The sequence below is a fragment of the Ixodes scapularis genome, unplaced genomic scaffold (assembly GCF_016920785.2).
Source record: "Ixodes scapularis isolate PalLabHiFi unplaced genomic scaffold, ASM1692078v2 PGA_scaffold0__279_contigs__length_252992795, whole genome shotgun sequence".
In the NCBI taxonomy this organism is placed as follows: Eukaryota; Metazoa; Arthropoda; class Arachnida; order Ixodida; family Ixodidae; genus Ixodes; species Ixodes scapularis.
This window is the reverse complement of record NW_024609835.1, coordinates 42,715,809-42,728,064: the sequence shown is the minus strand read 5'-3', so window position 1 is coordinate 42,728,064 and position 12,256 is coordinate 42,715,809. Positions and strand designations below refer to the sequence as shown.

At 42.6% G+C, this 12,256-nt stretch overlaps 1 protein-coding gene across 1 annotated transcript in view; it reads right to left on the bottom strand.

Annotated features, from left to right (window-relative positions):
* LOC8027278 (disintegrin and metalloproteinase domain-containing protein 10) overlaps positions 1–12,256 on the bottom strand; it is a 160,034-nt gene that overhangs the window by 59,645 nt on the left and 88,133 nt on the right. Inside the window, exon 3 of the mRNA XM_040206718.3 lies at positions 358–490. Coding sequence (XP_040062652.1) covers positions 358–490 — 133 coding nt within the window. The remainder of the gene's footprint in view (positions 1–357; positions 491–12,256) is intronic.

The window sequence follows — 12,256 nt, the reverse complement described above, 5'->3', positions numbered from 1 at the left end:
GATTCTTTCTAATAATTTGGCACCATGGTCCGGACTGGTAACGCTATATTTGGGCAGAGACTGGGCGTTTAGCGATATGTGGTTAATTTTTTGTGATAAAAAAATTGCAAACCAATTTATTCTATTGTTTATTTTTATTTTTTTTTTTTGGGGGGGGGGGCGTTTCTTTATGGTACCCAATAGTCAAAGCTTTCTACCCAACTAAACTATTCAAAATATGTTATCGCCTATTCAGTCGTGTCGTTGCTTGAGTATTGCTCCGCGTTAAAGAGCGCAGAAGATCAAAGCAAAGTTCTCCTGCCGTTGGAGAGAACGCTCTTGACAGACAGTGACCGAAACAGCAGGTTTCGAACTCACCGGTTGTGGGCTGCGAATTCCAACCGGATATCCAGCTTGGGTGACCTTTTGCTTCGATGGTGCTGATCCCGAAATGAGTGGTGATTGAAGAAGAGCGGCTCGAAGTGCCGGATGTGGTTGCTGAGCACCACGCCTGCGCGAAAAGTAAACAAAGATGGGTGTTGCCATTATTTTCGTTGTTGTAACACCGGTTTTAGCCCTAGCTCAAAGTCCCCGAAATAGCAACGATGGAAAGTGGTTAATTATCATGTACCGCATAGTCCAATACTGGAAGGGTGTAATTACTCCATGAGGTCACTGAGAGGTGGTGCACTCTCTCGTTAGTTCTTGGTGTGTGTGTGCGTGTTATGTGTGTGTACTTGTTTCCGTGTGTCTGTGCGCGCGCGTACCGAAGTTTCTAGCCACAGACGATTTAATTTTAAATTATCAGAAACATTTTCATAAAATGGTACACAGCATCCCACAGACTGAAAACAAACTATTCTTTCCTTTTTCTTCAAAATAAAATACTATTACGCTCGCAGTGCTACATATATGCTTGACTTTGCTTATGAAAAATCCAGCTGTAGAGCGGTACTTTTCACCTTTAGCACAAAGGTGCGCTGCGGCGAAGCAAGCTGCCCAAAATCGTGATGCCCAATTCGTGGTCGTCGCTTCACTGCAGTACACCGGTGTGCGGTGAGAAGTGCACTCAACGGAGCTAACTGATTCGCGAGTACAAACCGCGAACACGAGACGCTGTCGACGCTACGAACTGACGGGACCAATCAGACAGCGTCAAAACGCACACCATCATGGCGTTCGTCATGTTTCTGTTCGTGTTCTCTCGTCGCTGAACCATCGGTAAAAAGAAAACTTTCAGCCTTTCCACTGTGGTAAAGAAGGAAGACCAGCGAAGCTGTTCTATGGCGAAAATGAAGTAATAGCTGGCCGCAAGTCGGCAAGCCAGAGAGGAAAGGCTGGAAAGGTTGCCACAATCTATGAGCGAAGGCGGCAACCAGACAACCGGCCAGCCAGTTGTCTGGTTGCCGCCGTCGCCTATAGATGGCGGTAGCTTTCTAGAGTTTCGTGTCATCATTTGTTTGCTGCCGGACACGATACTGGGGAAACCAGCCCTTAACAGCTCCGCTGTAACAACGACCCAGTAACTCGCGCTTTTGACGCTCTGCTCGACCGGTCCCGTTTAGCTCGTAGCGTCGGCTGCGTCTGGACTTGAGCTGAAACCAAGTGGTTTCAGCTCAAGTACGATGACTGGTATTGTGTACGATGTGTCAGCACAAACTTCGTTTGTGCTGACACATCGTGCACAATACCAGTCTGCAGACTGTGTCTGATGCATGCTTCTTCCCTGTATAACAGTCCTGTCAATTTGTCCATACAGACACTGTCAGCGAAGCATGGACGCTGCCAGTACGGGGGCCTTCGCCTTTGTCAAGCTGTCTATGTGACAGCTTTTTCTGCAAGCCTCCTGCATCATGAATTTTTGGTGCAAAATAAAACATTATTATTATTATGATTATCATTATTATTATTATTATTATTATCTATAAAGGGAACATACTTCGAACATGGTTGAGGCGTCCATAAATTATTATGTCAACATGTATACTGCCATCGCCGAGTTCTTGTTTCTTTCTATATATATATATATATATATATATATATATATATATAATCCATCAGTAGTGAAGAGGCTCGTTCATACACTTGCAACCGAATGCGACCAACTGTCACAAGACCGGATTTTTAAGCCTCTTGCGATGGCTCACGATTGGACTGCGCTGCTGTGGAAAAGGCTTAAGAACTGCGTTCTTTTGTCTCACTCGGATGTATAGTCAAACGCAAAAGTGTGACTGGGCCTCGATTGCGACTTTAGTGTTTTCAAAGTTTGCTCGAGGTTACTGAAACGACCCGACCATGTTGCGGTACCTAGACCTATCATACTTTCGGTATTAAAAAAAGGGGAAACATATTGAGTTAAGATTCCTAATATTTTAGTGAAATGCAGCGGGACGTAGCAGGGTAAACGCTCTGACGCAGTTCGGCGGAAATGGAGGAGCAATCGTATCACCGCTAGCACCTATCGCATGGAAACGGGAAGCTGTCACATTCTGATTAAAAACACTCAGGAGCGAGTGAACGTAAGCAAAAATGTGGTTGTTTGAGATATCATCTAACTCTCCACTGCAAAATGTCACTTTTCTTTTTCAACCTGATTTTTTTTATTTATTTGGTGCCGTCATTTATTAACTTTAAAACGATCTAAAACCGAGACAAGTGACATAGTATAATCTGTGTTTGCTTTCGCTAGTTAAGCGGAAATTAATGCTCGTCGCGTTCTAAAGGCCACCAATCTACTGCAAATAGTAATAAATAAATTTAAAAAAAAAGAACGATCAACCGTATAGAGGAATTGATGCGAAAGAAAGACAGCAAAAGTGGGAAAAACTTTCGACAGATTAACTTGTTCCGAACCCCGTCACGCTTCCCAAATTACTTTTTTTTAATAGTTCTTTGTTTACTTTCTTTCTTATGGAAACAACGCTAACCACACCGGGCACGCGTTAAGCCGAGCGCGCGACTAGCACGTTATTCTCGGAATGACGTAATTAATTGGGACGGGTTGCTAACGGGTCCCAGAGAAACCGAGTTCGCAAAGCTCGCTGGCGGATATCAAATGATAGGGGCCCGGCGACAGCGTCCGCGAGATAAATCCCCCTCCCGCCCTCCTCCCCCCGGCCCTGACCACTATTCTTTTATAAACTGTCTGGCGCCCTGCAAACAGGTTTGAAAAACAACAACAAAAAATTACACGTTTTCGAGGGGCGCCCGCCGTATTTCGGGAACCCCGAATAGATCGATCGAACGCGAAATTAAATCGAGATTCTGGACCTACGCCGCAGCGCAAATATTGACCCGAGTGAAGGCCTCCGGGCGAAAGGTTCGAAGGGCCTGGTACAACTTGAGCGTCGCTTCAAAGAAGCATCGTTCCATCTCGCGACTCATCTCAAACAAGCGAGAGAGGAGCGTGCGCATACGGGGAGCAACCACCGTCGCCGCGGCACTCTTCGTTCCCTGTACGCCTCTGACTTCCGCGGGATGAAAAGTGAGTCGAAGGAAAAAAGGGGTTGCGCTCAGAAGCCACGGTTGTGCTACCAATACATCGTACAAGGTCACATGATCAGTATAGCCCCAAAGGAGGTATGGTACGTGTTTATATGATCATGACGTCAGGTGGCGAAAAGGAGGTGAGGGAGGAAGAGGGGAGTAGGAGTAGAAGGCAGGACGACGGGGTGAGGAGGAGGGAGCAGGGGTATACCCTCCCTTCAGTACCCTTCCCTCCTCCTCCTCAAGATCTGCGCTCTAATTCGGCGCTACAGGGCGTTATAAACGTCTTTCATTTTTTTCTCTACGCTTACTAGTAAAGAGTAGAACGCGACAAAAGAGCGCAGCAATTATGAACAGTAAACACCGCCATGGTGATAAAAGGAGAACGAAAAAATCCAGCGTAAGAAACGAGGTCAGTGAGACCTCAATGCTCGTCAGCACTGTCACATATCCGGCAGTCCGTAGCACCATTACTGCCGCCGCACTAAGAACAGAGACACATTCGCGCACGCGAAACCTCCATGAACGAAACGACCCGGAACCGCGCCAGCCCACCGCTGTACGAGATCCATTTCTTCTCGGCAACTTTTAATACTAACACGATGACTTGTTCCTGTCGCTACGCACTCACACGGGGAGCCTCCTTCGCTGCAGTGCTCACAAACCACGCAGGAAAGCTCGGTCTGCGCGTCTCTTCTCCCAACCCCGGCCCTCGGACTCCGGAGTCGGAAAGAAGATGAAGTGGCCGGCCATCCGGAACACGGGAAGGCCTTATCTATAGAGAAGCGGCGTGCCCGGTGTAACCCCCATCTGTATAGTCCCCTGGCTTCCTTTGAACGGACGCGAGATGGCGAGGTATCGTGGCGTGGCGTCGTCTCGTGCCATTACTGCCTCACGCCACCACCTCTACTGTTCTGACCCCCCCCCCCTCCCCCCCGGAAGCATTTGCCCGCAAATCCGGGATGGCTCTCGTTTGGCGGGGGTGGGTGGGCAGCACCACACAGTCGGGCCAACGTCCCCTCTCTTCCGCGATGGAAGACGGCGGCTAAGCTCATCATTTTGGGACACGCTATGCAACGCTCCGAATGTGCCGGCAGTAGCGGCGGCGGCGGCGACCCGCATGGAACGGCCACGGGGATCGGGGAAGAAAGCGTCCACGAGGGAGTCGTTTTCTCCCGGATTCCGGTCCCGGATGTGTCTCCGGTTTCGTGCGATGAAGAGGGATCCTCCGCCCCACCGCCCGCATTGCGCGGGGTCAGAGCAAAAGTTCTGTCGCTGGCGAGGAAAGCCCGACAGTTTCCGCATTTGCGTTGGAAGAGCGGGCTTCGGCGACGAACTCGACGCGTAGATTTGTGGGCTCGAACGAAATTGCGACAAAGAAGTATAAAACAAAATTTATGCAGTGTGCTTCCCCAAAAGGTTGGCCGAGAGTTATCCCGTTAGAACAACGCATCGTAGAGGCCGCACGGTTGACTTTCAACGTCTTGTCTGGGCAAATATTTCTCGTTTTCCCGTTGAAGTGGTACATATGTTTGATATAATTTAAGTTTGCAATTATTATTTAATAGTAAACACTTTAGGTAATGAAGGCAAGAGTGTATCTTGCATTAGGAGTCCGCTGAAGGACGTCGTACGAAACCATCATAAATTTACTTATAGATCTTTCCACCCTCCGTCGCCTGGGCGCTGCCATCTTGGAGTCGCGCGACGCAGCCACCATAAGGTGGCTTCCACTCGTCCATTCCGCGCCTTGGAGAATGTGTTGTATTCGTTCTTCTCGTCGCGTTTCACCGGGATTTCCGCGTTTCGCCGCTCTGCAAAGTGGCGTGTCATGCTTACACGTACTACATAATTCCATGTCATCATAAGGTGAACAACTTATGCACTTTACGTCGTCGGGGTACACGTGTGTGGAGACATAGTTTAGCACCGACGCACATTGAGTATAGACGCTTTCAGGCAGCTGTGCATGGGCGTCGCCTTAACCGACCTTCAGTTTTTGTTCCCTCTTATTCCGTTCGCTCCACTTCATTATTACCACAGCAGCACAGGTTATTGCCACTTTAGGCGCTACTGTGTTCGTCTCCCTAGCATAGACCTTTGTGAAGGCACGTCAACGTACGGTTTGGTGACTCGGCATCTTGGTAAGACAAGAGAAGGTCGGCTATGGCGGCTCAGTCTGGCGCGTGTTGAAAGCGTCTATATTGATGACTTTAATCGGGAATTTTCTTGGTGGATTTGGAGCAATTTTAGAGAACTTTTTTGTTGGCATCTTCTTGGACGTGAAAGTGCGTGCTCGCATCTACCCCACAAAAGGCGCGTTGAGCACTTTTGAATCGCTCGAAATCCACAAAGGGGGTTCCAGATACGACAACACGAGGGTTCAGAGGCCGATTACTTATGTCATCGCAAGTTTTCTTAGCGAGGGTGGCGGATCATTCGCAATAAAAAGCGCGAGGTAAATTTATGGTCGTGCATTTTGGGTCGTGTTCTGCCCTCATGACAACTCGAAAACCGTTGCTTTTGATTATATGAAGAAATTATTTTTGTAGTACAAACATTCACTTGATAGGCTTATTTATGAATAAACCATCGTTACACCGTGCTCGGTACTAAATCTGTAGTCAGTCCAGTGCTTTTCATAATTTCTAAAGATATCTAATTTCTTTTTTTTTTTTTTAACACAAAAGGCAGGGCTCCTCCGTGATCATTGTGTCCCAGATCGCTCGTGAACGCCTGAAGTATGCAACGTGACGCCGAGAAGAAACCTTCTGCATAGAAATCATCCGACTGCACCGTTGTCGACGTCGGGTTTAATTTCAGCGGCTGACGATGCCCCTGAAAGTACAGGTTCGAACGAATAAACATTTGTTCACACAAATTCATGAAGTGCTTGCTGTCTGGCATTCGACTTCAGCTAAGCTTGCCAAAGGTCATTTCCCCTGAACCTTTTTCATTTCATTTCTAAAATTTTATGGAAAACATATGTCAGACTTCGACTTGACGGGTTTGTCACTTTTCATATCCTGAATACGTCGTAAGCAAATAGCCGTACAACAAATAGCTTACTCCCTAAGGTCAACCCTTTCAAATTTTGTTAATGAATACTTTAGTAGAACCGAGAGTTCACAGCATTTTCTGCTCGGTTTAGGATGAACCATCGCCACATCTTTCCAATCCTTAGTTTCTTAAATAAATACAACAGCAAGTGAAAACATTATTGCAGTTTTTTTTTTTCTTATACATTCTATGCGTCATTACAGAGGGGTTCGTTCTCCGCGATTCAGCACATTATTAATCAAGTTGCTGACTTACTTTCTGACCATGCATCTATGAGTTAGTCTCTTTATTAGTTTAATTAGTTTATTTTTCCTATCAGTTCAATCGTCTTCCCGCTGAACATGGCCGAACACGACTTACTTTCTGACCATGCATCTATGAGTTAGTCTCTTTATTAGTTTAATTAGTTTATTTTTCCTATCAGTTCAATCGTCTTCCCGCTGAACATGGCCGAACACGACTTACTTTCTGACCATGCATCTATGAGTTAGTCTCTTTATTAGTTTAATTAGTTTATTTTTCCTATCAGTTCAATCGTCTTCCCGCTGAACATGGCCGAACACGACTTACTTTCTGACCATGCATCTATGAGTTAGTCTCTTTATTAGTTTAATTAGTTTATTTTTCCTATCAGTTCAATCGTCTTCCCGCTGAACATGGCCGAACACGACTTACTTTCTGACCATGCATCTATGAGTTAGTCTCTTTATTAGTTTAATTAGTTTATTTTTCCTATCAGTTCAATCGTCTTCCCGCTGAACATGGCCGAACACGACTTACTTTCTGACCATGCATCTATAGATTAGTCTCTTTATTAGTTTAATTAGTTTATTTTTCCTATCAGTTCAATCGTCTTCCCGCTGAACATGGCCGAACACGACTTACTTTCTGACCATGCATCTATGAGTTAGTCTCTTTATTAGTTTAATTAGTTTATTTTTCCTATCAGTTCAATCGTCTTCCCGCTGAACATGGCCGAACACGACTTACTTTCTGACCATGCATCTATGAGTTAGTCTCTTTATTAGTTTAATTAGTTTATTTTTCCTATCAGTTCAATCGTCTTCCCGCTGAACATGGCCGAACACGACTTACTTTCTGACCATGCATCTATGAGTTAGTCTCTTTATTAGTTTAATTAGTTTATTTTTCCTATCAGTTCAATCGTCTTCCCGCTGAACATGGCCGAACACGACTTACTTTCTGACCATGCATCTATGAGTTAGTCTCTTTATTAGTTTAATTAGTTTATTTTTCCTATCAGTTCAATCGTCTTCCCGCTGAACATGGCCGAACACGACTTACTTTCTGACCATGCATCTATGAGTTAGTCTCTTTATTAGTTTAATTAGTTTATTTTTCCTATCAGTTCAATCGTCTTCCCGCTGAACATGGCCGAACACGACTTACTTTCTGACCATGCATCTATAGATTAGTCTCTTTATTAGTTTAATTAGTTTATTTTTCCTATCAGTTCAATCGTCTTCCCGCTGAACATGGCCGAACACGACTTACTTTCTGACCATGCATCTATAGATTAGTCTCTTTATTAGTTTAATTAGTTTATTTTTCCTATCAGTTCAATCGTCTTCCCGCTGAACATGGCCGAACACGACTTACTTTCTGACCATGCATCTATGAGTTAGTCTCTTTATTAGTTTAATTAGTTTATTTTTCCTATCAGTTCAATCGTCTTCCCGCTGAACATGGCCGAACACGACTTACTTTCTGACCATGCATCTATGAGTTAGTCTCTTTATTAGTTTAATTAGTTTATTTTTCCTATCAGTTCAATCGTCTTCCCGCTGAACATGGCCGAACACGACTTACTTTCTGACCATGCATCTATAGATTAGTCTCTTTATTAGTTTAATTAGTTTATTTTTCCTATCAGTTCAATCGTCTTCCCGCTGAACATGGCCGAACACGACTTACTTTCTGACCATGCATCTATGAGTTAGTCTCTTTATTAGTTTAATTAGTTTATTTTTCCTATCAGTTCAATCGTCTTCCCGCTGAACATGGCCGAACACGACTTACTTTCTGACCATGCATCTATGAGTTAGTCTCTTTATTAGTTTAATTAGTTTATTTTTCCTATCAGTTCAATCGTCTTCCCGCTGAACATGGCCGAACACGACTTACTTTCTGACCATGCATCTATGAGTTAGTCTCTTTATTAGTTTAATTAGTTTATTTTTCCTATCAGTTCAATCGTCTTCCCGCTGAACATGGCCGAACACGACTTACTTTCTGACCATGCATCTATGAGTTAGTCTCTTTATTAGTTTAATTAGTTTATTTTTCCTATCAGTTCAATCGTCTTCCCGCTGAACATGGCCGAACACGACTTACTTTCTGACCATGCATCTATGAGTTAGTCTCTTTATTAGTTTAATTAGTTTATTTTTCCTATCAGTTCAATCGTCTTCCCGCTGAACATGGCCGAACACGACTTACTTTCTGACCATGCATCTATAGATTAGTCTCTTTATTAGTTTAATTAGTTTATTTTTCCTATCAGTTCAATCGTCTTCCCGCTGAACATGGCCGAACACGACTTACTTTCTGACCATGCATCTATGAGTTAGTCTCTTTATTAGTTTAATTAGTTTATTTTTCCTATCAGTTCAATCGTCTTCCCGCTGAACATGGCCGAACACGACTTACTTTCTGACCATGCATCTATGAGTTAGTCTCTTTATTAGTTTAATTAGTTTATTTTTCCTATCAGTTCAATCGTCTTCCCGCTGAACATGGCCGAACACGACTTACTTTCTGACCATGCATCTATGAGTTAGTCTCTTTATTAGTTTAATTAGTTTATTTTTCCTATCAGTTCAATCGTCTTCCCGCTGAACATGGCCGAACACGACTTACTTTCTGACCATGCATCTATAGATTAGTCTCTTTATTAGTTTAATTAGTTTATTTTTCCTATCAGTTCAATCGTCTTCCCGCTGAACATGGCCGAACACGACTTACTTTCTGACCATGCATCTATGAGTTAGTCTCTTTATTAGTTTAATTAGTTTATTTTTCCTATCAGTTCAATCGTCTTCCCGCTGAACATGGCCGAACACGACTTACTTTCTGACCATGCATCTATAGATTAGTCTCTTTATTAGTTTAATTAGTTTATTTTTCCTATCAGTTCAATCGTCTTCCCGCTGAACATGGCCGAACACGACTTACTTTCTGACCATGCATCTATAGATTAGTCTCTTTAATAGTTTATTTAGTTTATTTTTCCTATCAGTTCAATCGTCTTCCCGCTGAACATGGCCGAACACGACTTACTTTCTGACCATGCATCTATGAGTTAGTCTCTTTATTAGTTTAATTAGTTTATTTTTCCTATCAGTTCAATCGTCTTCCCGCTGAACATGGCCGAACACGACTTACTTTCTGACCATGCATCTATGAGTTAGTCTCTTTATTAGTTTAATTAGTTTATTTTTCCTATCAGTTCAATCGTCTTCCCGCTGAACATGGCCGAACACGACTTACTTTCTGACCATGCATCTATAGATTAGTCTCTTTATTAGTTTAATTAGTTTATTTTTCCTATCAGTTCAATCGTCTTCCCGCTGAACATGGCCGAACACGACTTACTTTCTGACCATGCATCTATGAGTTAGTCTCTTTATTAGTTTAATTAGTTTATTTTTCCTATCAGTTCAATCGTCTTCCCGCTGAACATGGCCGAACACGACTTACTTTCTGACCATGCATCTATGAGTTAGTCTCTTTATTAGTTTAATTAGTTTATTATTCCTATCAGTTCAATCGTCTTCCCGCTGAACATGGCCGAACACGACTTACTTTCTGACCATGCATCTATGAGTTAGTCTCTTTATTAGTTTAATTAGTTTATTTTTCCTATCAGTTCAATCGTCTTCCCGCTGAACATGGCCGAACACGACTTACTTTCTGACCATGCATCTATAGATTAGTCTCTTTATTAGTTTAATTAGTTTATTTTTCCTATCAGTTCAATCGTCTTCCCGCTGAACATGGCCGAACACGACTTACTTTCTGACCATGCATCTATGAGTTAGTCTCTTTATTAGTTTAATTAGTTTATTTTTCCTATCAGTTCAATCGTCTTCCCGCTGAACATGGCCGAACACGACTTACTTTCTGACCATGCATCTATAGATTAGTCTCTTTATTAGTTTAATTAGTTTATTTTTCCTATCAGTTCAATCGTCTTCCCGCTGAACATGGCCGAACACGACTTACTTTCTGACCATGCATCTATAGATTAGTCTCTTTATTAGTTTAATTAGTTTATTTTTCCTATCAGTTCAATCGTCTTCCCGCTGAACATGGCCGAACACGACTTACTTTCTGACCATGCATCTATGAGTTAGTCTCTTTATTAGTTTAATTAGTTTATTTTTCCTATCAGTTCAATCGTCTTCCCGCTGAACATGGCCGAACACGACTTACTTTCTGACCATGCATCTATGAGTTAGTCTCTATATTAGTTTAATTAGTTTATTTTTCCTATCAGTTCAATCGTCTTCCCGCTGAACATGGCCGAACACGACTTACTTTCTGACCATGCATCTATAGATTAGTCTCTTTATTAGTTTAATTAGTTTATTTTTCCTATCAGTTCAATCGTCTTCCCGCTGAACATGGCCGAACACGACTTACTTTCTGACCATGCATCTATGAGTTAGTCTCTTTATTAGTTTAATTAGTTTATTTTTCCTATCAGTTCAATCGTCTTCCCGCTGAACATGGCCGAACACGACTTACTTTCTGACCATGCATCTATGAGTTAGTCTCTTTATTAGTTTAATTAGTTTATTTTTCCTATCAGTTCAATCGTCTTCCCGCTGAACATGGCCGAACACGACTTACTTTCTGACCATGCATCTATGAGTTAGTCTCTTTATTAGTTTAATTAGTTTATTTTTCCTATCAGTTCAATCGTCTTCCCGCTGAACATGGCCGAACACGACTTACTTTCTGACCATGCATCTATAGATTAGTCTCTTTATTAGTTTAATTAGTTTATTTTTCCTATCAGTTCAATCGTCTTCCCGCTGAACATGGCCGAACACGACTTACTTTCTGACCATGCATCTATGAGTTAGTCTCTTTATTAGTTTAATTAGTTTATTTTTCCTATCAGTTCAATCGTCTTCCCGCTGAACATGGCCGAACACGACTTACTTTCTGACCATGCATCTATGAGTTAGTCTCTTTATTAGTTTAATTAGTTTATTTTTCCTATCAGTTCAATCGTCTTCCCGCTGAACATGGCCGAACACGACTTACTTTCTGACCATGCATCTATGAGTTAGTCTCTTTATTAGTTTAATTAGTTTATTTTTCCTATCAGTTCAATCGTCTTCCCGCTGAACATGGCCGAACACGACTTACTTTCTGACCATGCATCTATAGATTAGTCTCTTTATTAGTTTAATTAGTTTATTTTTCCTATCAGTTCAATCGTCTTCCCGCTGAACATGGCCGAACACGACTTACTTTCTGACCATGCATCTATGAGTTAGTCTCTTTATTAGTTTAATTAGTTTATTTTTCCTATCAGTTCAATCGTCTTCCCGCTGAACATGGCCGAACACGACTTACTTTCTGACCATGCATCTATGAGTTAGTCTCTTTATTAGTTTAATTAGTTTATTTTTCCTATCAGTTCAATCGTCTTCCCGCTGAACATGGCCGAACACGACTTACTTTCTGACCATGCATC